This window comes from Hypomesus nipponensis, chromosome 9, assembly GCF_054491055.1.
Source record: "Hypomesus nipponensis isolate SF chromosome 9, ASM5449105v1, whole genome shotgun sequence".
NCBI classification, from domain to species: Eukaryota; Metazoa; Chordata; class Actinopteri; order Osmeriformes; family Osmeridae; genus Hypomesus; species Hypomesus nipponensis.
In genome coordinates, this window is record NC_140369.1 from 5921426 (window position 1) to 5946207 (window position 24782).

The window sequence follows — 24782 nt, forward strand, 5'->3', positions numbered from 1 at the left end:
AGCAACATGAACTCTTCTTCGAGTCACTCCTCTTCCATGCTCTTCCCTCCTCTTCCCTCCTGCATTCTCCTTTGAGGAAAAGATTGCAAACTACTTCACTTATTCATCGATGACTGATCACCTAGAATGACATTCCCTGTAAAGCCATGCACAAACTTTCCCTCAAACTTTCTGTCTATCTTTATTGAACCTGCCGGATGCGTGGGTTGGCAGTGTGAATCAATACATTAGGTGTGCCTCCCTGTTGGAGCTAACATCCTGCAGGGGAGACTTCATCCTCACTTCCTCTCATGCACAGGAAGTGGCATGCTGGGTAAAAGCTTCTATATTAACCCTGTGGTAAAAAAAAAGCCTGTAATGATAGACTGCAGTACGTGGGCAGAGCTTGTTAGCGAGCACACATGCACACGCACACACATGCACACACATGCACACGCACACACACGTGCACGTTTGACATGTGTTACAAGCCTACAAAAAGTGGCGTAATGTAGGCATATACACATGTTGTACAAATGTGGGTCAGATCAAGATCAAAACATGACAATTAGAACGTACCCTTCAAAAAACAAACACACACACACACACACATAGACATAGACATCCACAGATGGATGTGTAAATGAGGGACTGGTTACTCAATGAACCAGCGGTGACTTGTGAATGAATTTGCTTTAGTGTCTGACGCACAACAAGAGCCACATGTTCATTGGGGTTTGTATCATTTCCTGGTGCGGCAGCTTCACACCTGCTGAGAACAGAGAGAATTCATCCCTCAACTCACATTAGCGTGGCTGCCAGCCGACGCCTCTGTATCACCTTTGCATGGTGCATGTGTGTTTAATGGACTGAAACCATCCCCCTTATACATGTGTGTGTGTGTAGGCCTATGTGTGTACATGACTACAACCATGTGGTATCCTTAGACAGTCTTACATAAAAATAAAAATAAACAGCAACTGTGAGCCGTGGAGAGTGAAGTAGACATACATTAGTTTGGTTCTCTTCAAGGCAAAACGCATTATCCAGTGATTCAGATTAAGCTGTGCTGTAATGTTGTCTGCTCTATTCTGCCTGGCAGCTGATGTGTGTCATGTCAGGTGGTTGGCTACGGAGGGTCGTGAGCGCCGCGGCCCGTTGGCGTTGGCAACTTGTACTGCAACGACTTCAAGATATAAATACCCCGCGTGGCTCTTTCATCCTCTAGTGATGATGATACCGAACCTGACTGCCTGACTGCCAGCTTGCGTGAGCCTCTGTGTGGCTCTTTAAGAGAAAACAGAGTCTGCGCAATGGAAGCTCGGCTGTAGCGGTTCGTTCTGCGGAGAAAATTAACCAGAGAAAACACAGCCAGGGGATGAAGGAGAGTCTTTATTGCATTCTTTATTACAGATACCGGACACGAGACTGGAAATCTCCGGCGGGCAGAGGGGGGGAATTTGGGGACAGACATGGCGGGAGCGGGAGTGAAGAGGAGGAAAGCGGGGCTCCCTGGTTTTTGCTGGAAAACATGCTACTTTCACATTTTATTCTGGGTCGTCTCCGTCTGTGGCGAGGAGAAGACGTTCATTGTTGAGGTAGGTCCGAACCGTACACATAACTGAAGATGCTACTGATAGTAGGCTACAGCAACACAACAGCCTTACTGAGACCTTAGCCACAAGCGCACCGACCTGTTTCACTCCCAGTTGTCAGTAAGCGCAACGTTTCGGATGTTTTTGTGCGCCTCGGTAGGAACTCGCTGTTCTAACCATTACCACGAAGCGATATCGGGACAAACATTTGAAAAATAAATGTATAATGAGTTGGATAGATAAATAAATAAACCATACCCCATGAACAAAGACGTAAAAAAACACATTTATTTATTTACATCCTAGTGTCCTCATGTAGCCTAGTTCTTTACACCTAGCTCATAAATCCCGTCTATTAAAATGTATTACATTGTCGTCTTGGAAAATATATGTTGGGAGAAACAGGAACAGCTACTGTCCAAAGGATTTATTCTTTATGGACAAAGGTGGGTTTTAAGGATCATTGCGTTTTATTTCACCATTTTGATTGTATACCCTTTCCAGAGACAAACTCATCTGGAAGAGCAATTATATGGATTGCAATAACATAAATCCCCCCTTTAGTGAGTGTATGTTTTGCTGATAGAGGAAAAGAGAATCATTGCGAGTCATTTCAACTCATTACCAATGTCTGTTTGATGTCAGTGTACATGGTACACACACCGCCATTCCCATTTATAACCTATTTTACACATATGGGTGGTTATTCAAAGCAACTAACATAATAATAAAGGTTATGCGTGGGTCAACATACAAAACAAGACGAACAATTGTATTTCCACGTGTGCAATGTGCAATTAAGCATAAACAATCATCTTCGCTAACATGTAGTCTGTAATGTAAATTATGTCAGATCTGAAAATGTTTAGTGTTCAGTGCCAGCGCTGTCAGAGGGCAGGTTTAATATGCAAGGTCTTTAGTCAATAGAAGCATCAGTATGCAAGGTAGAGTCGACAGTAAACCCAATCCTCACATGGAAACAGAGCCCAGTGCTCGCTTGCACTGGAGCAGAACAAAGAATCCTGGATTTTTTTTCCACGACTGGATCCAAATATAGCTTCCTCCATAATTTATTGAAATGGCAGGGGGTTGCAAACTGGAGGAGAGGAGAGTGGAGACAGTGCATGGGAGTGGAGAAGAGATAAGAGAGAGGAGAGGACAGACAGGAAGGAAGGAAGGCAAGAGAAAAGATGAAAGGAGAAGGGGAGAGGATGAGAAGGGAGAGGAGAGGTCTAGGAGGAGAGGAAAATATAAGAGAAGATTCGTAGGAGAGATGATCTGATTGAGATACAATAGTAGTCTTTTCAATAAGATGTTGTTGCGGGGGGGGGGGGGGGGGAAATACGGTCGTTTAACATGATCGTGGCCTCGATGAGTGTCTCCCACACTGAGCCATGTAGGTTAATGTTCAGCGCTTCTACAGAGACAAGACAAAGGAGTGTTGCATGAGGCCTTTATGTCCTGTTCTCTGATTTTAAGCGTAATGTACCTTGTCTCAGAAACCTGAGAGATCTGTGAACAGCACAATGCCCTCACAGCTTTTATTGTCTCTTAACCATCTACGAGGGATGCGATTAGCATGCTGGTTTAAATGAGGGAATATGTAGCTGTTTGTATCATGTGTGTGTGTGTGTGTGTTGGTCTGTTAACCTGTGTGTACGTGTGTATGGTACAGTTGTTTGAGGAAAAACACAACACTGGTTGAGTACAGTCAGTATTGTTTCTCTGTGAACAAGCCATTCACACACGTGGGTGGAGTTCAAATGCATAACTATGTTCCTAATTCCGCGATTTAGTACATTCCAGCCAATTGTCTGTCCCTGAGTACAAAACAGTCCACTCCACAAGAATCGACCGAATGACGTGATCAGATGAACTGATCCAAAACAGGCGATGGTTTCTTTGTCTCCTTTGTCTGTCCTTCGAGGAACCGAAGAATCGTTACTGAAAGCCCACCCTGTGACATCACCTTCTGGCTGTTGTTGTTTGGGCATACGTTGTTGTGGTTCACCTCAGACTCCCCGCGGTACTCAGAAAAGTGCTGCCTATAACAAGCAGAGAGGGAGTTCAGGGACACGTCAGATGGTTTGTCTCCTATGTTTCTGACACCATCCATCTACTAGCAATTCTCTCACAGTACGCCACTTCCTATCCACCAGGCTTAAAACCCAAAACATTAATGTTTTCACCGATTGTAGCGTCAGAAACAGGTCATGGGTTCAACACCTGTCCAGATCCACTCCACCAATAGGGCTTCATGGATTCATTTAGCTGCAGATTTGATCCAAAGCGACATAAAGGTGAGGAATTAAACCCGCAACCTCTTGACCTGCAGCCATCTGCTCTACCACTGAGCTAAAGCCATCCTCTAGGCACCTGCTCCATGAGCCACGCCAGTGGTAGCTGGCCCTTCGTATCTGCTCTAATCAACTGGAATCCATGACAAAGAACCCCTGCTGTGCTCCACTGTAGGGGACTTTGCAGCCTGTCCACGCTGGACTGCAGGTATGAGTGTGGGATATGAGAGTGGATAGAGTGTTATTAATGTTACGTAAGGGGATGTGATTAGTGTGGCACTGTGATGCAGTGCTGTGATTACAGAGCTACCACGTTGACATGAGAACAGCTCAATGAGAGTGGCTTAGAGGTCCCGTGCCACAGTCTACTGATAGGAGGAGGAGAAAAAGAGAGAAAGGGAGGGAGGAGGAAGAGGTGGAGGATGAAAAGAGCGATCTAAACATGACTGTCTCATTTGCCGGCTGTTGAATTCTGGAAGACACATTATTGAGTGATGATGATGATGTTTTTTACGATTAAAGCGATACTCATCTGCCTTCTGTTAGGTGTATCCCTTTGAGGACTGGTGTTGGCGATGCACAATGACAAAACACTCTCTCTTTGTGTGTGTGTGTGAGAGAGTTTTTGGAGCATATTTGGTTATGTTTATGTGTTTCGTAATATGTGTATTTGTGTCACCTGTGTTCTGCACAATACCGTGCTAAAGTACTGCCTGCTGTCTGTGAGTCTTTAGCCATTCTCACAGCTGCATCAGGGGTTCCTCTGTTCTAAATTCCATCCAAAATACTGGTGGTTGTGGTGGTTTAGAACAACAAAAAAACAGGATTCAAATCCTTTCTAAGCTACAGCAGTGGGACTCTCTATGAAATGGTCCACCATTTACCTCGTTCCAGCTTCTCTCGTATTTATTTTTCTAATCTCTCTCTTTCTCTCACTTACTCTCTCGCTCTCTCTCACGCGCTCTTTCTCTCTTTAAGTCTTTATCTCTTTGACACCCACACACACACAATGTACAGTACAGAGAGTACGCCTGTGACAAAAGTGGAATATTAGTTTTCATCTCTCGTGCTCAGAGCCGAGCATCTATTCCTCATGTGGTCTTCACCACTCTGCTTCCTGTAGGAAGGTGTTGGCTGGGCTGTGGCTGCGTGTCTAATGAGATCACAACTGAAGACGTGTGACAGGCAGGGTGGAGTGGAGGCAGTCTTCATCATCCCCCAGGGAGACTGACCTGCATCATTACCGAATGTTGCTTTAGAGACGTCAACACATAACAAAGGGAACTAGACAGAGACATTTGCAAGAGTAGAAGTTCCCACAACCCCCTGAAGCCCCAATTTGAATACTGACTGCAGAGTAGCTGAGCTGTAGAGTAGCTGAGCTGCAGTCTGGCTGAGCTGCAGTCGAGCTGAGTTGCAGAGCAGCTGAGCTGCGGAGTGGCTGAAATGCAGAGTGTAGTACAGTGGCCAGTGGAGGGAAATCCCAAGAGGGGATAAGGTAGCTGTTCATCTGCTACAAGTTTGGCTCGAAGCTGGCTGGCTGGCTGGCTGGCTGGCTGGAGGCTGGCTGGCTGGCTTGCTGGCTGGAGGCTGGCTGGCTGGAGGCTGGAGGCTGGCTGGCTGGCTGGCTGGAGGCTGGCTGGCTGGAGGCTGGCTGGCTGGCTGGCTGGCTGGCTGGCTGGAGGCTGGCTGGCTGGCTGGCTGGCTGGCTGGTGGAGGCTGGCTGGCTGGCTGGCTGGCTGGCTGGCTGGCTGGCTGGCTGGCTGGCTGGAGGATGGCTGGATGGCTGGCTAGTTTGTTATGTAGAGAGATAGAGAGATAGAGGATGAGATAGTAAGAGAAAATGAGAAAGGGGAGATAGTGAGAGAAAGAGTAAGAAAGGGAGAGATAGAGATAGAGAGACAATGAGAGAGACAGAAATTGAAGAAGACAGAAAAAGAGAGAGAGAGAGAAAGGGAGGGAAAAAGTGTTAAATGTAGTTGTGTAATATTTAAACACATGGCCTATATAGCTCCTGTGCTGTGGCTGTAAGATATTCATGTCCCTGCTGTCTCTCTGGGCATGGCTGGCCTGTCGACGTGCCACTGTGGTGGGACTAGAAGGTAGGGAATCAGACTGTCAGCTTGTGCTGCCTCACACTCTGAAACAGAAGGTACTCTATACGAGAGAGAAGGGAAATGAGGAGAGGAAAGGTAGAGGAGGGGTGAGGAACTAGGAGGAACAAAAGGAGCACCGAGGAAGGCTTAAAGGCAGTGTCAGGGAGAGGTGGAGTCCGGTGGAGGTAGAGTCAGGGAGAGGTAGAGCCAATGAGAGTCCATCAGGCGAGAGATGCAGCACTACTGTTGGCTCAGCCAGGGTGCTGAGCTGCCCTCAATCTGTCTGCTCACGGCGCACTGGAGTACGAGGACTGGGAGGGAAGGAGGGAGGGAGGGAAGGAGGGACTGGAGGGAAGGAAGGAGGGAGGGACTGGAGGGAAGGAGGGAGGGAAGGAGGGAGGGACTGGAGGGAGGGAGGGAGGGAGAAAGAGAGGCAGGAGGGGGAGAAAGAGAGGCGGGAGGAGGGAGAAAGAGAGGCAGGAGGGGGGAGAAACAGAAGCAGGAGGGGGGAGAAAGAGAGGCAGGAGGGGGAGAAAGAGAGGCGGGAGGAGGGAGAAAGAGAGGCAGGAGGGGGGAGAAACAGAAGCAGGAGGGGGGAGAACCAGAGGCAGGAGGGGGAGAAACAGAGGCGGGTGGAGGGAGAAAGAAAGACAAAGCAGGTAAGGAATAAAGGAAGGAAGAGACCTAGATAATGAGAGGAGGGAGGAGAAGAGAGGCTGCTAACAGCTGAAGTGTGTCCTGTCCCCTCACACCCCTTCTCCCTGTCTGATGCTCTGTTGTGATCTGGAGACTTAAGCAACAACATGCTACTGTACAGACAACAGCAGGGAGACTGAGCAATGCCCCAGGCTTTGTTTCCATGTCTAAGAAATGGTATGATAAACAGTACACAAAACATCAGAACTATTATATAATCTCCACAAACAACCACAGTCTAGATTAAAACATCAGTTTAAGTAGATGTGGTGTTATTTCTGACCATTAGGTTGTAGTTCAACTCAGTGCTGTATATTGACCATGTGATTGACCACGAAGGATGGTATGTTGAATCCTTTAGTGGTTAAGATTGCTGTAGTTTGGCCGTTGTGATGTTGTTTTCTAAGTATCTATGAGTACACTGTTGTTTTTTCCTTCGCCGCTCCTCCTCTGGCACCCAGCCTCTCTCCGTTCCGGCTCTCCTTCTTGCAGCTAGCCTTTGTTTGCTGTACCATCACATTTCTCTCTCTCCATCCCGGCAGTCTGCTCTCCCCTCCCCCACCATCTTCACTCTCCTCTCTCTTCTTTCGCTCTTCCTCCCTCGCTTTTGCTCACTGTCATTCCCTCTCATGTGCAGCACAGTCTTCTCTCTTTTTTATGACTAGCGCTCTCTCTCGTTCTCAAGAAGACGTGATCCTCTCCTCCTCTCTCCTCTCTCCTCCTCTCTCCTCCTCTCCTCTCTTCTATTCTTTCCTCTTCTTTCCTCTCCTCTCCTCTCCTCTCCTCTCCTCTCCTCCTCTCCTCTCCTACTCTCCTCCTCTCCTCTTCTCCTCTCCTCCTCTCCTCCTCTCCTCCTCCTCTCCTTCTCTCCTCCTCCTCCTCTCCTCCTCTCCTCTCTTCTCCTCCTCTCCTCTCCTCCTCTTTTACTCTCCTCCTTTCCTCCCCTCCTCCGCTCCTCCTCTCCTCCTTTCTCCTCCTCTCCTCTCTTCTCCTCCGCTCTTCTCCTCTCTTTGTCCATCTTTCATCAGTGGTCTTCTGCTCTATCGTCTTTGGCAGCCTGCCCCCTGACAGAGACTGCATGGTGCATTTAGAGCATTAAGGCAATGTGTGTGTTTTACAAGGATATGTGTGTCTGTGTTGTGAACAATGATATCTGTGTGTGTATCTGTATCTGTATCTGTGTGTGTGTGTGTGTGTGTGTCATTGCCAGGCAGAGGGATGACTTGTAAGGGGTGGAGTGTGGAGGTGGCCTTACATCATTTTTTTCCTGGCCGGTATTGATCCCCGATTTTTTGTCCTGCCTGCACACACATACTCACACAGACACACACACACACACACACACACACATACTCTTTGTGAAACACGAGACATGAGACCTGATGTCATCGCTCAGAGCCTCTCAATTGGTTTATCTGTCCAGAGATCTGACCATTCGTCATTGTGTTTGTATGTATGGACCAATCATCATTCTGCAAGTCTGTGTAATAAAAAATCAAAGTTCTACCTTTATGTGTGTTTTATCAATACCTGTGTATGAACAAATCAGCCCTCCTCCCAATATTTGGACTAATGACATTCAGGGTACACAGCCAAAAGTAGCGGAATATGAGATGGTTACTGTTTGCGTTGTGTGAGTGTGAGTATGCGTGTGTTAAGCTAATATGATTCTGTTGTAGTAATTCTTGTATAATAGCACTGGTAAATTATTTAATTGGAGTCGTTTCCCCAGAGGTGCAGCAGCTGCTCCGGTACACTTGGCAGACACACACACACACACACACACACACACACATACATTCATACTATTGTTCTGAGACTGTAATCAGGTTTATATGCATTTCCCAGAATGCCATAGCACTCATGTAATTTTGATCTTAGAACTGAATTCTGTCTCCAGATGCCTGGCTCAGAGGAGAGCAGCGCTGTGGTGGATGTATTACAGAACCATGAGCTGCATACTGTAGCTGTCCAGTACCTGGAGGTGCGTTTGATTTGCCTCAGAGTTTGCACCTACTCATTAATTCTTTGGAATAATTGTACATTTAGTCATTTTTTTTAGCAGACGCTCTTATCCAGAGCGACTTACAGGGATTTACAGGGACTTGCCCCCGAGGCAAGTAGGGTGAAGTGCCTTGCCCAAGGACACGACATCATTTGGCACGGCCGGGAATCGATCTGGCAACCTTCAGATTACTAGCCCGATTCCCTCACCGTTCAGCCACCTGACTTTGTACTGGAGCCAAATCAAGTGCACCCTGGAAGTGCTACCCTGGCCTGCTGGCCAGCCTGTGCTGAGCTGTGCCAGGCAGCAGAGGTGCTGCGGGTGGAGCTGCTGTTATTGTTGGGGGCTGCCTTGTGTCAAACAGTCCTCTCATCAAATATGGATCAGCCAGATGGAACCTCTGCCACAGCTCCTGTGGGCCATGGAGGGCAGTTAGAGCATGACGCACCCTTAAAGGGATAGTCCACTCTAAAACATGGGATTGTTGTTAAGCAATCAGAAGGGCTTGGGTGGGGATTCACCTCTCTGCGGAATTTATAACAGATTTTTTCTCCTCTACCTACCTTCTCATTCCCTACCCCTCCATTCCTCCTTTCTCCCTCAATGCCTCCCCTTCTATCCCTCTCACCTTCCCTCTCCCTCCTCCTCCAATCCCTCACTTCCCCTGTTCCCTCCCTAACAGACTTGGTTGAAGAACTATGGCTACCTGCTACCTCATGACATCCGCATGTCAGACCTGCGCTCTGAGAAGGCCATGCAGTCTGCTGTCGCAGCCATGCAGCGTTTCTACGGCATCCCTGTTACCGGGGTACTTGACCAGACCACCATTGAGTGAGTATAGTGCCATGGCAACCAATGAAACCTTTTACATCAAAATGGCAATGGTCCACTCTAAAATACCAACTAGAAACTGGAAAATACTGTCATTGTCAGTATGTCAAAGGTAAACATTATTCTAAAGATCAACCTAATTAGTATGAGAGTTAGAGAGCAGAGGTGGGTATCTCCCTACAGCAATATGATATAATATGGTCTCTCTACCTGACCCAATGACCTGTCTTTCTGCTTCTGTGACATATTTCAGCATGATGCATTAAGGGTAATGTTGCATTGTGGGATGTGTGTGCAGATGGATGAGGAAGCCTCGCTGTGGCGTCCCAGACCACCCTCACATCAGCCGGCGCCGGCGGAACAAACGCTACGCCCTGACAGGACAGAAATGGAGGGACAAGAGGATCTCCTACAGGTACACGTCTTTCTGTGTGTGTGTGTGTCTCTTGAAAGACAGTAATCTCAGCTGCCTTTTAAACATCTGTCGACCTCATGGCATGCTGTGTTGGTACCCAAGCCCCTTCTCTCTACCCTGTTATGTCTCAGACCTGCTTACACAAGCTAGCATCACCAGCTGATACCCACCTGGGCAGGTGAGAGAAGGGGGTGAGAGAGATGGAAAGAGAGAGAGAGAGAGAGAGAGAGAGAGAGAGAGAGAGAGAGAGAGAGAGAGAGAGAGAGAGAGAAAGAGAGAGGGGGGAGAAGAAAGGGGAGAGGAGAGTACAGTAGTAGTAGGAGGCAGAGTAGAGGAACTGCACCTTTTAAACGCGTTCCTCCTGAGTGGCTGAGCATCGCTGAGCCAAGCCTGGTCGCTATATTTAGTCTGCCTGGTGCTTCTGGATCTGATGGGATCTAAGCAGACTGTCACACAGACACACAGCCAGCCTGGCGGAAGCAGGCGTAGGGAAGCGGGGGAGAGGGAGCCACAGAGAGAAGGAGGGGCGGAGAGAGAGGAGGAGATGAGGATGATGGGAAGCCGGAGGAAGAGGGGGAGATGGGACTGAGGGACAGAGACACAGAGAGAGAGGAAAGGGTGCTTGGTGTGGTTCCACTCCAGTCTCTCCTTGTTCTTCTCCGCCCTGCTTCCCTCCATATCAGTCTTTGTTAAAAGCCCCATTATGAGGAAGTCAAGTGAAAGCTAATGGCATTACGGAGGACGGTGCAGGGCTATGGGGAAGGGGTCTTGTCTGACATCATTTATCACAGTTAGATGAGGGAGTCATCAGATACGACAGGGTGAGGTTTCCTTCACGGTCCAGAGGACGCACTGTATCCTCTCAGCAGCCCAGACGGGTCCGTCTGGAAGCCCATTGGCCGCTGTTGTCTGGCTGGGCGGACAGACAGCCCAGTGTGACGCCTCCACTGTAGGCCGCCGGGAGATCAACTGCTGTTTACAGTAAACACTCAACCATGTCTCGTTGTTTATGTAAATGTCAATCACCAGGGGGGAGGGGGGGTCAAAGTTTAATCTCTATGGAAACAGACCTGTGGGCATCCTTCTCAGCGGTTGTAAGTGAGCGTGTGACTACTGCACACCTACACCGGTTTCCATGGACAAAGTGTAGTTAATATATCCAGCAGTGAACGGTGGATGTTGAGGTGGTTCGGTTGAAGTAGTACAAAACCACTTCACCACTTCACAACAGGGCATGGAATTAGAAGGCTTGTGGAGAATTGAGAGTTAAAACCAGCCAATCAGATACAGTTTAGTAGGAGGAGCCTATATAGGGGGTTTGTGTTCTACAGACATGACTCCTTCACTACATTTACATTACATTTAGTCATTTAGCAGCTGCGCTTATCCAGAGCGACTTACAGTAAGTACAGTAAGGACCTTCTCCCTGTATTTACAAGCAGGGTGAAATGCCTTGCCCAAGGACACAACGTATTTTGGCTCAGCCCAGAATTGAACCGTAAACCTTCTGATTACTAGCCCGAGTCCCTAACCGCTCAGCCACCTGACTCTTCACTCAATTGACTTCCTATTCCTCCACTGTTGCTTCCTTATTCTCATTCATTCACATTCACTTACACTTCCAACACTAGATGTTTTCAATTTCAGCTTCCGTACCTGAGTCACAATGCAATCATCTTTATTCATGAAAACATCTTTTGTGTGTTTATAGCTTAATGTCATTGTATGAAAATGCCTTGTGTTTTGTCACTTCGTTTGCATAAATGCAGACTATTGAGCCAGAGAGCCAGTAAGAGGTGGCTTCGGGCAAGGGGATGAACGAATGGTTTTTAATTGCTTCTTTTTAGACTCTCCTGAAGCATTCACCCCTCCTCTTCACCTCTCTTCTTCCTCTCACCATCTCACTGCTCATTACCTGTCCCTTCCCATCTCTTTGCCTGTCTGCCTCTCTCTCTCTCTCTCTCTCTCTCTCTCTCTCTCTCTCTCTCTCTCTCTCTCTCTCTCTCTCTTTGTCTCTGTCTTTGTCTCTCTCTCTTTCTCTCCACCTCTCCTCTTCTCTGCCTTCTTCACCACGTCTTCACCTCTGAGATATACAGACATACAGACAGACATACAATCAAAGAGTTATATTCTCTATTCCCTCTCTGTATGTCAGAATTAAAGAATAACAGACGATCAACATGGGAAACCTCTTTATCTCTCTGTCTCTCTCTGTCTCTCTCTGTCTCTCTGTCTCTCTCTCTCTCTCTCTCTCTGTCTCTCTCTCTGTCTCTCTCTCTCTTCCAGCATACATAACTTCACTCCGAAGGTGGGGAGAAGGACACCCAGAGAGCCATCCGGCAGGCCTTCGACGTGTGGCAGACGGTCACGCCGCTCACCTTCCAGGAAGTGGCCTTCTCTGACATCAAAAATGAGGGCAAGGAGGCCGACATCATGATCTTCTTCGCGAGCGGTTTTCATGGCGACAGCTCTCCCTTCGATGGCGAGGGGGGGTTTCTCGCCCACGCCTACTTCCCGGGCCCGGGCATTGGAGGAGACACGCATTTTGACTCCGATGAGCCGTGGACGCTTGGCAACGCCAACCACGATGGTGAGACGTGGTTGCCAATAGTTACGAGTGGTTGTTAGAGGTTACCAGCGGGGGTTAGATGGCTGGTTAGGGAATCGGGCTATTAATCAGAAGGTTGCCGGTTCGATTCTCGGTTGTGCAAACTTACATTGTGTCCTTGTGCAAGGCACTTCACCCTACTTGCCTCAGGGGGAATGTCCTTGTACTTACTGTAAGTCGCTCTGGATAAGAGAGTCTGCTAAATGACTAAATGTAAATGTAAATGTACCAGCAGTAGTTACCCTGTCATGACCAAGGAAGACCAGTTGTCACCAGGTACTGACATATTAGTTAGTTTGAATGTTAGCTAGCTAACTGACCATTCTGAAATTTGTGTGATTGGTTGTTAGAGAATTGTTTTGAAATAAGTATAGATTGAACCTAGCTTACTGACTGCTGTTAAGATAATATGGATGGCAGCTAGCTTACTGGCTGGTCTGTAGTCAGCAGATGGTTCCTAGCTTACTGACTGCTGTTAAGATAGTATGGATGGCAGCTAGCTTACTGGCTGGTCTGTAGTCAGCAGATGGTTCCTAGCTTACTGACTGCTGTTAAGATAGTATGGATGGCAGCTAGCTTACTGACTTTTCTGAAGTTCATATGGATGCATGATAGTAAATATAACAGATGGACTATTAGCCATCACAGAGTAAGGATTACCAGGGTCTGGATAAGCATTGGTTGGCATCCATTGACTGATGACTTTGTGAGTCGTGATCAATAGCTGATTATCATCATCCCCACAATCAGCAGAATCAGTCTCAATGCTAAGCAGGAAACAGGCAGAGGCCAAGTTTGTGTGTGTGTTCATGTGCGAGTGTGTGTGAGAAAGAGAGAGACAAAGAGAAAGGAGAAAAGATTTGAGACAAATCAAGAGACAAAGACGCAGTCAGAAAGAGGGATGTGGGCAAAGACATACCATCAGATAATCAGACACTTACTGTGGCAATCCACAGTGAGCTACAATAACACAATTTCATGGTAGAGTACGTCCTGTACCATAATGAGTTGTATAGGCAGGTTAATACATGAGAAATGCAGACAGACAAAGGAAAAGCAATTTAGAGATTTTGTATGTCGCATTGGATAAAAGCGTCCGACAATGAATAAAAAATGTCAAATGTAAACAGAGCGATAAAGATGTAGTTGAAGTCGGAAACATAAAGAAATAAACAGACAAGGAGAGAGAGCGAGATGATGGAGGAGGGAAATTAACAAAGAAACCGAGAGCAACAAAGAGATAAAGAAAGAGAGAGAGAGAAAGAGAGAGAGAGAGAAGACAAAGACAGTAGAGGACAAAAAAAGAAGAAAAAAAGAAGCTGGACATGAAAGGAGTTTACAGTCTGTTAGACAGAAGATTGGCCAGCAACTGAACTAGAGAAAGACCCACGAGCGAGGTAAAAGATAATTATGTTGGAATAATTAGGTTCAAACAGAGTCAAACTAATTATCTTGGTGATGAAGTGTTTTAATACCAGCCCTTCTTTCTAAAAGAAGACGTCATGATCATAGGATAGTTCTCGTCTTCGGCACTTATTCACCCTGGAGAACTCTGGTCTTAAAGGATAAAAGTGTCCTGTTACTTTAGATACCCAAGCACCACACGAACAACCATGTCCAAAATATCTCAAATGATACACTTATGAAAATATAAACACTTTCTCTTGTCCTCTTGTCTCGTGTCCTAAATATTTCTGACACCCGTCCAATACACTTTGAACGCATATAGAGAAGAGTGTCAGAGCACACTAGAGAGGTAGGGAGAGGATAGGAGCAGGGAGGCTAGGTTTGGAGGGGGCTGGAGTAAGGCATCTCTGCCTGGCAGCCAGCAGGCCTCAGGAGAGCAGGCCTGTGGACTGGAACAGCATGCAGTGCTGTTCGAATGCGACATGCTTTGACCTCTCACACACAGACATACACTCACAAGGAAGCTTACGTGGATTGTTTCTTCCATCGGCAGTAGGATCTAAATAATAGAAAGTGCTTAGTATGTCTAGCTCTATTTATGGAGGAGTGTGTGTGTGTGTGTGTGTGGGGGGGGGGGGGGGGAATTATATGATTCATTGTCAGGTGCCATCCTCTGTTCTTCATCCACATCTCCATTCTTTTCTCTAAATTTTCTCTACTCCTTTACCATCCTCTCCTGCATCTCCTCTCTCCATTCTTCTCCCTCTATCCTTCTCTTTCTTTTGACCTCCAGTGTTTAGTTAAAACAGTATCTGGCAAACACTGTCTGCTACCAGGGTGTGATCTTATCATGGTCACGTGACGACGCTGTGTCATTGTCTCCTAGGTAACGACTTATTTCTGGTGGCGGTCCACGAGCTTGGCCACGCCCTGGGTCTGGAACATTCCAACGATCCCTCCGCAATCATGGCTCCTTTTTACCAGTACATGGAGACTCACAACTTCAAACTGCCACTGGACGACCTGCAGGGCATACAGAAGATCTATGGTAATACTACAACTACACCCAACTTCCTCAGCGCCAGAGATACCAAGGCTACTGTAGGACCACAACCCCACTGTACAAGACCAATATCAGAACAATATCAAGTCTTAGCTTAGCCGACACAACAAAATCAAGTTTTTTTTTTTTAAACATGATTGTTCCTGTGTTGACCTCTGACAGGTATTCCCACTGCCATGTTGGAGCCCACACGACCGCTACCTACACTGCCGTCACGCCGCACGCACTCCACCTCAGAAAAGAAGCACGACCGCCAGTCCCGCCCCCCGCGGCCGCCGTCCGGAGACAGGCCTGCCCTGCCCGGGAACGGAAAACCCAACATCTGCGACGGCAACTTCAACACCGTGGCCTTCTTCAGACGGGAGATGTTCGTCTTCAAGGTACTGCAGCTCCTGGTGTGGTCTGATGTCTATGTTGTCCTGAGATTATCCAATCCTATTATGATCTTTTATGGTCTAAAAGGTAATAAGAATGAATTGGACTTCTCCTTATTTTTTAGGTGGTGCCCTCTCTCCTCTGTTTCAAACCATCGTCAGTGTTTCTTTGTCTACTGTATGTGTATCTGCTGTGTGTCTATGGCTGAGTCAGGAGTGAACAAACCCAATGTGATGTCTCTGATCTTTGTCTAAATGTCTCTAAAGGTCACTGCATCTCTGTCTGCCTGGGGGGAGGGGAGAGATGGGCACAAAACGGCTTGAGACGGCCTCCTTGCCCTGTCCTAGTGCTGCTATAACTACATCCATGAAAAACCATCAATATACCCGATCATGTTTAGCTTAAGTAGATACTGTTCATCCAGTCAATAGGATGGAGCCTGAGTTTGAGTGTTGTAATCGTTCAGTCTGTCAGTAGAGAGACAGCAGGGGCGTTGAGTGTGGGTGGGTGGTGGATGCTTTCCCAGTATGTGTGTGTGTGTAAATGTGTGTATATGTGCGTCTATGAGTGTACTGTACATGTGTGGGCAGCAATCAGTTGGGAGTTAGCTCGACTATGTCCTAGATTTTCGGAAGCCAAATGAATAATGAGTTGAGATTTATGTACTCTCTTCTTTCCTCTCCTATCCTCTCTTTTCTTCTCTTTTCTCCTCCTCTCCTCTCCTCAGGACCGATGGTTCTGGCGTCTAAGGAACAACAAGGTTCAGGAGGGTTATCCCATGCAGATTGACCAGTTCTGGAAAGGTCTTCCCCCTCGCATCGATGCAGCCTATGAGAGATCAGATGGCAAATTTGTTTTCTTTAAAGGTATTTAAAGCTCCTTCATGTTATCTGGATTAAGTTTCACTAATCGTGTTTCTCTAATTTACAGTAATAAGTGCCTGGGTGCAAGCTGTTGACCTTTGCCTAAGTGATAAGTCACCTTGTGATTCTGGATGTTTTCCTCCTCGTCGCCTGTCTGTATGTTGAAACCTTGTCTGTGTGCACGCAGGTTTTAAGTACTACAGTACACTGAGTACTATAAATCCTACCTGTCTGTCTGTGTGTCCCCAGGTGATAAGTACTGGGTGTTTAAGGAGGTGACAGCAGAGCCAGGGTACCCTCACAGCCTGCTGGAGCTGGGGAGCTACCTCCCCCAGGATGGCATCGACACGGCACTGCGCTGGGAGCCCGTGGGCAAGACCTACTTCTTCAAGGGCGACCAGTACTGGCGCTACAACGAGGAGAAGCGCGCGGCCGACCCTGGTTACCCTAAACCCATCACAGTGTGGAAGGGCATCCCCGAGGCTCCACAGGGCGCCTTTGTCAGCAGGGAGGGATGTAAGTACCTAGACCTTCGAGGTGAAGGTGGGAGGCAGGGTCGGGGGACAGGGTTGGGGGTGGGGGTGGGGACAGGGTTTGGAGTGCAAGGCCATCCCAGCATCTGCACAGGCTGCTTCATACAGGGGTTAATCCAGCCATGGCCTCAGGCTGCAGGATCTCTTAGTTTGTGGTGAGACAGCACAAACACTTCCCCCTCCTCCTCCCCCACTTCCTCCTCCCCCTTTCCCCCCTCCTCCTCCCCCTCTTCCTCCCCCTATTCCTCAACTCCACTCCGCCACGCACGCTGGCCAGGCCAGCCCTCTTGAGACTCCTGCTCCTAGAAGGAAATCATCATCCTCATCACTTCTGTCGAACGTGTCATGACCTGCTGAACCCGCCCTTGCAGCGGACAGCAGAACATCAGAGGCGAGAGTCAGAGATGCTGACAGGGACAGCCGAGCATGGGCACCTTGCATGATCGCTCCTCCCTCGCTCGCTCGCCGCAGCACACAGGGTCTGGCAGGATGTGATGTCGCCAGGCGGAGGAGAGGACTACATCAATCATAACCTTCTGGGGCTTCTGTTGGTGTTGTTGTTATGGTGTTGCGTTATGAGCATGTGGGCTATTTGTGTAAGTGTGTGTCTGGTTGGTGTGTGCATGTGTGTGTGTGTGTGCTTGGATCAGTTTGTGTGTGTGGGTGTGAGTGTGTGGGTGTGCTGAGGCTGTTTACCAGCCTGGTGTGTGTGCCAGGCAGCTTCGGGGTGGCCCTGCCTCCCAGGCATTACGCAACACCACACAGCTAGTCTCCTTCATAACAAGAAGCACTTAGGCCAAAGCTATGCTGCCACTCTAGTCTTGTACAGAAAATATACTTAGTGATCAGGATGTGATGAAGGGAACATGACATCTTTGCAGGTGAAATGTGATATATATATATATACAGATATATTTGTGTATATGTAGATAACAGGGGTTATGTTTTTAATGTCCCCGATGTGAGCCTGCTGTATCTAGGTCACATAACAGTCTAAACTTCTTTCCCTCTCTCCCCCCCCCCCTCTCTCTCTCTCTCTCTCTCTCTCTCTCTCTCTCTCTCTCTCTCGCTCTCTCTCTCCCTCTTACACCCTCCCTTTCCCATTCCCTCTCTCCTTCCCTCTGTAGTCTACACCTACTTTTACAAGGGGAAGGACTATTGGAAGTTTGACAACCAGAAGCTGACCGTGGAGCCGGGCTACCCAAAGTCCATCCTCAAGGACTGGATGGGCTGTGACCAGTCGGATCTGGATCGTAACCGGGACCGGCAGCTCCCCAACGACGACGTGGACATCATGGTGACCATCAACGACGTGCCCAGCACAGTCAACGCCATCGCCGTGGTCATCCCCTGCATCCTGTCTCTCTGCATCCTGGTCCTGGTCTACACCATCTTCCAGTTCAAGAACAAAGGAGTGCAACAGACCGTGACGTCGTACTACAAACACCCAGTGCAGGAGTGGGTATGACAGGGTGGCAGGATGTCGCCGGGCGGGGCTGAAGACCCTGGCTGCAGTTTCCACCCCTGTCGAGACAGATCTGAGAGACCCATCCTGACTCCCACACGGCAGCTTGCTCTGGTCTCACACCCAGTGACCATGAGGAGGAGGGAGGGCTCACCTGGCAACCGTCTCTTCCTCCCTGTGTCCTTGGATTCCATTGGCCGCTAGGTGAACATTGTGATGGATTGGTATTAGGTGATGCTAAGGAATGATTGGATGCAGTTAGAGCAGGATCAATTAGAAGAATCAACCTTGTGTGAGCCTGGTGACCTCTTGGCCAATAGGATCTGATTCAGAGGGGGGAGGGAGCAGGGTGGTACTGAAACTCTATTGGACCTCCAGTCTCTCTCTCTATCTCTCTTCCTCTGGGACGCAGAGAAGACTCTGCCCACATCGGGCTGGTCTCTAACTAACTTGTACACAAATTGCAACTGTCAACATGTCAAAAGAACTTGTAAAAAAAGAAAAAAAATTATTCTACAAACTTGAAGAAATAATGTAGGTAGAAAGGCCATTAAAAAAAAAACTAAAAAAAAAACATTGATCTCTGAATCACCACGTTTTCATTTCTCAGTGACTGAGTAGTGGATTTTTTGGAGAATATTTTTGTTTCTCTCTCTTTCTTTCTCTCTCAACCTCCATATACTATGGCTGTCCTCCAGTTGAGTTTAAATCAGATCCAGTCATTACGCTTACATCACTAGGGTTTGTCCCTAACAGGGATCCATAGGTCACAGGTCACCCCACATCACCACCATCACATGCCTTGGCCTCTTTTTACATTCACAACCATGCTTTCTGTCTGTGCCTGTCGAACTAATGAAAACCCCTTCCACACTGGCAGGCAAGTCGGCTTAACATCATATTATTATATTTGACTGTCTAAGAGCTCGTTTTTTTGCTAGGAGTTTAGAGATCATGACCGTAGATACACTGGAAAGGATCAGACCGAGTCAGTCAGTGTTTATGTCTGACCTCTCATGTGAACCACTGTCTTCTAAAGAGGGCTTAGTCAGTAGTGATACAGCTGGTGGCTACCAGTAATGTCTTCTTTTTTTACTTTCAGTCTTGTGATCATGTGGTCTAGCTGGTTCTGCTACCAGTGTGTCTGTGATGTGGCTCATGAACAGTAGATCCATGGCTATACACTGTTTTCTGTGCCTCACTTCTGTCTCTTTCTTTCTCTCTCTCTCTCTCTCTCTCTCTCTCTCTCTCTCTCTCTCTGTCTCTCTCTCTCTGTCTCTGTCTCTCTCTTCCCTTCTCTCTTTCTCTCTCTTTGTCTCTCTCTCTGTCTCTATTTCTCTTGGTTGGAACCTATGAGGGGCCGCCATAATGTTCTTCACTGATTGTCTTCCTCCATTTAGAAACTTCTTGAGTACCTGAACTTATTGATTGACTGAAAACTGCACTGAGAGAGTCACTGTTTGATTGTCTGCTCTCCAAGTGTTCTGTGAACAGTGAAAAGGATATCTTTTTGGGCAATTTTTTTATACTGGTACCCTAAGACTGTGTTCACTCTGTTTCCTCTTCACTATGGATCATAAGGCAGTAACATTTTCCGAACTCTGTAGTGATATCATTACAATAAGGGAGGGGTTCATCTGTCAATCCATCATTCAATTAAAATAGTAATTGTATAATTAAAGTTACAATTATTTCAAATGCTATGCTACAGAGGATTGATGGGAAGCTTTTTTTGCATTAAACAATTTGATTTTTAAATAATTGAATTGAACTTTCTGTTACACTTTCTACACTAACTGTATTGAATGGAGTTGACCCCAACCCTGATTTGCACTCTCTTGTTGCAGACTGACTTGATGGACCTGTTGATTCAAATGTGCAAATGCGTAGTCCTTTCTTTTCTGCCTCTTTCTGTGCTCATGTATATAAAGGTGTGTCCCTGACCAGACACGAGTAGGCCTACTTAGAGATACGATTCAGTAGCAGGAAAAAATCCTGGGAAAAGCTCTTGATTTCTCTGTGTAGCCAATGTGAATTGGCTAGACTTGACCTCTAGTTTCAGCGAATCGCTTTTCGTTTGTGTAGCTGGTGGACGTACCGCTCGCGGAGTTGGGGTGCCGAGTTTGAGCAGGTGTCACAGCAAGATCTGCCGTGTGTGACTTCCGACAAGTAGCGCGACCACGTTTGTTGCATCTGCATGCCTCATATCAGGCAGTTAGGGGCTACTGTATTACCGAAGCGTGCAACTCAGACTTCGTTTACCAGAATATTTACGTCACTGAAAAATAACAATACATAATCTATAGTTCATACAGTCCTACTGGTAGATGATGGGGTGTTTACGTTGGAATGCTGAGAGACAGAGGCAGTTTGATTTCCTCATTGACTCAATCATTGTGCTTTGAGTGTACCATACCTTGAAGAGTAGTCAAATATGTGTATATATTTGTTGAGATGTAAAATCTGATTCTACATGTTTAGAGGTAAAAAGGCTACAGGTAAACAGTAAACACATATGTATGGTAGCAGGGCAGGTGTGTAGTCTTAACAGATACGTATATAAGGATACCTGAGAGAGTCTGACAGGAAACACTTTACAAGGAGGGCTCTCATATAGATGACCTACAGGTGCTCACTATCAACAAATATTGAACCAACTGTCCACCAACCTAAACAACCACCTGCAGATTAGCAGAGTTGATCGTTTGAGCATCAGTAAATTATTTATGAGTCCCCATTGAATCAAGTGTTACCAAATAGCATAGTTCCCTCTAACAGTTTAGTAGACCTTCAACAAGGACAGATGTAAATTACTTTTATAACCCATGGTGGGCCATGACTGCTATAGCCACATTTGTTTTAAATCTTATTTATCCAGACAGTTTATATTGTATTCCAGGAGCTTTGCGTTGTCCTATGTTTCTCGTAGACTCTTCTATGGATAATGTACACTGGTGGCTTTGGACAACAGTGAGTTGCCTTTTATCGGCCTGTTGTTGCCTTTTGTTTATAAAAGTTCTTTTTCATATGAGGATAATAGGAAAAAACATATCAAAGGTACAGTAGTCCAGAATTTTGAAGTTGCTATTCATTATATTGGGAGTTCATGGAACACTGCTAATCAAGGGGTGTTTTGGCAGATATAGCTTTAAGACAGATTTGAATTACTTATTTTGTTTGTGTTTCCTATGAACTTTTGTGTACATACTGGTATGCTTTTCATTGATTTGGGTTTTTATCAGTAAGTGATTTGATAATACACCAACAATGGCTCAGTTCTCTAAATGCATATTGCACCTTTTTTTCGTAGTGTATTGCTTTTATAGTCATGTAGTTTGCAGTCAGATATCAAATATCTTCTCATGTAAATATACAAACTGAAGCTTTTGAAGATTTTGTATTTTTGTTTCTTTGAAAAAACTTTGCATTTGCACAGAATATCACCATTTCAAACAAAATGCTTATACTGATAGGCATGTTTATGTTAATGTCTTAAATATTATTGAAGTTTTTTCTAAGAGCATATATAAGTTTGTTGGTTAGGGACAAAGGTATCTTTCTCCAGTTTATTTCATTTTACAGGACCACACTGAGAATCTTACAATATCACCATGTTCTATTAACAAAGACATTTCAATAAAAGTGAAAACTTGATTATCTGCATGACTGATTATTTTATTATTGGTATATTTACAGTATATATACTGTACATGCAGGTGGCGCGACGCAGGTAGGGTGACGCACATCATTAAATCACAATCATGGTTTAATTATACAATTAAAGATGCTGTAAACTAAATTCCATGATTTGCTTTTCAGTACATTATATATGTGAGAAATTAGTTCCTGAAAGCATGTGCAAAGCGCAAAAACTTTGTCGCACTGAAATGTGGAGTGAGAACGTTGAACAGTTTCCCTCCCGTTTTCAACTCAGGTTTTGAATAGGCGGAGCCAAAACCCGACCGATCTACGTCACAGCGACCGATCTACGTCAGATCACAGGCGGTTGCATTCTGTTACTCAGCTGGCACGATGCAAAGTAATTAACGCATTAAACACTGCAATTTGAATTGATTTGCTAGTATTGCTGTTGTTGCTAAATTCAATAAATTTGAGGGGGCGGAGCTTTTGCTCCTTCAAACAACACGCCCCCCCCCCCCCAGTCTCAAGCAGAAAAGACGATTTCAAAGCCTACTTGTCTGTTTTTTTTTTAATTCAAATTTGGATAACGACACATTCTTCTGTGGTGTGATGAACTTAAAACTCATTTTCAATTCCACTTTAAAGCATCTTTAAGGACATTTTACAACATGTCGGTACAGTAATTGTATGACAGAGGTCCTGAGTGGGGGGGGGGGCTTCAGGCATCTAAGTACAAGATTTAAAGTGCTCTAAGACGTCCATACTGCATTCAACTACAGTATATAGCAGTAAACAATGAGAGAGACAGCATAGGTCAAATTGAGGTTCATTTCAGACAGCGCAGAAAAGCAACAGCTGGTCCATAGTGTCTTAGTACCAGTTAGTGCAGGAGATCATGAAACACATGTCATCCACCTTTCTGCTACCCATCTGGCACTGGGGCAGCTGGGCTGGGGCTTCTGGGTAAAGCTCTGGAGGAAGACAACAGGAGGAAGAGGAGGGGGAAGAGAACGAGCAGAAAAGGGGAAGTGGAGAAAGAGGTAGATCAAAGGAGGAAGAGGATTATGGAAGTTGACGAAAGAAAGAGGAAGTATAGGAAGAACAAGAAGGATCGGGGAGAAGGAAGAGAAGAATTAGGAGGAGGAAAAATCACATTAAATGCCAAGTAGCCCATCAACTTCACCCCACCCTTGATAATACAAGGAGACTGCATACACTACAGCCAAGGTCAGTCATAGCACAGGAGATAATTAGTGCCCTACCCTCTACAGTGGTGCTCTCTGAGGAGGGTTGTCTCTGGGAATCCTGGGATGTGGATAAAGACCCCACTCTCTCCCTCTCCTCTGGTAGACTCGTCTCATGACTCTGGCCTCCCCCCATACTGAGTTGGAGAAAACCAGACAGTGTGTGTTGAGTTTGTGTGTGTGTGTGTTGAGTGTGTGTGTGTGTGTGTGTGTGTGTGTGTGTCTGTGCATGAGAGAGAGAAAGAGTAGTTGATCTGTTTTAACAAGACAGTGTCATCTTGTGATGATGATGTCTAGCTTCCTAGCTTCCACCTGGCTTGCTTTGAGTAGATGGGACACAAACTGTCACACTATCTCTATAGGTTGTCCATGAGGTCACACCTATCCACATCAACTAACTCCCACTGGTTCATTGGAAGGATAGCAATAACCATTACCCAATTTTCTTTTCCAAAGACATAGCCTATGTGGCACAGTTTGGGTATTGCGAATAGCGTACTATTTGCTTCTAAAGGATCTGCTTCAATGCTTATTTCAGAACTGTTTTGAAATTGTCCTTTAACCTACATACTCAATCAGTAGATTTATAATTTCATGTTAAAACATACTGTATCTTAAGTCAATGAGTCTATGCTACCATTCATAAAGCAGAGCCACCACATATACAATATATATATATATATATATATATTCCTGTAACCGAATGAGATATTTAAACTGCTAGAAGTACATTGTTTTAAAAGCAAGCTGACGTCTTAAACATGCAGCAGAATATGTTTGCACATTTGCCTTGCAAGCTACATTTGTGTCGAGCGGTGATATATGAAGGCATAGCCTCTCAGCTGGTCGCTTAGAAAATGCCTTTACCCCTCGCAATCGACCCCACGAGATCCGACTCTTTCTCTCTCGCTCTTCCGATTAGTTTATAGTGTTTCCAGGCAGAAAATAATGTCTGACAGTTCGAGGACCGATGTTCCCCTACTGCAATGACGTTGCACAGGTGGCTAGCTAATGAAAGTGTCAACAAACAAGACGTCACACGGAGCCCCAACCTGGTTGGCGCACAAAATCCACCAAGCTGAGACGCCTAGACTGCAGTTGCTATGCAAGTTACTGGAGGAGGAGGCAGAGAACCAGAGGATCCTGTAGTGTGAAGTGATCAATGGGAGAAAAAACGGGGAGACACAGTAGCTTGCGTTGATTGATGTCAGGTGTTTGGATCTACTGTAGTGCTTGTGTCCTTATATCAGTAGACGTTCAAATATACAATACAAAACTAATATAGTTTAATGGAGAGAAAATAGAGATAAACTAAATGTTTCAATTATATGGAAGAGTGCAGACGGCAGTGCAACAGAACGTTTCTGCTCCTGCCTCATCCCCATTTCTTAATCATAGTGGTTACACTTCAACACTATATCTTGTATACTGAAAGCAAATGTATCATTTTAAATGCATAAAGCTCATGGTCATCACGTCAACCCCATCAAAGAACTAAACTGGATTGTCAGGTTTCTAAAAGTGATACTTTGTTAGTATTGATTTATTTGTAAGATCAATATTGAAATGGAGGGTACACTTTATTTGTATGAGTAAACACAACAAAAAGGGATATCGGGGTTTTGTTTCTGACACACATCCATAAACCAGATCAAATATTAATTGTTT

At 46.0% G+C, this 24782-nt stretch overlaps 1 protein-coding gene and 1 long non-coding RNA gene across 2 annotated transcripts; one reads left to right on the forward strand and one right to left on the reverse strand.

The window, feature by feature from the left end:
- Window positions 1–1434: 1434 nt before the first annotated feature.
- Window positions 1435–21882, forward strand: mmp24 (matrix metallopeptidase 24). The gene is given in 10 exon segments (XM_084704110.1): window positions 1435–1577; window positions 9351–9499; window positions 9798–9914; window positions 12201–12220; window positions 12223–12504; window positions 14816–14977; window positions 15155–15372; window positions 16095–16233; window positions 16480–16746; window positions 17891–21882. Coding segments are annotated over 10 exon segments (1821 nt in total). The 5' UTR covers window positions 1435–1451; the 3' UTR covers window positions 18232–21882.
- Window positions 21883–24136, reverse strand: LOC146272529 (uncharacterized). The gene is made up of 3 exons (XR_014766443.1): window positions 23982–24136; window positions 23133–23251; window positions 21883–22841 (listed from the first exon to the last, which is right to left on the reverse strand). It is a non-coding gene; the product is annotated as an uncharacterized LOC146272529 (long non-coding RNA).
- Between the last annotated feature and the right edge of the window lie 646 nt (window positions 24137–24782).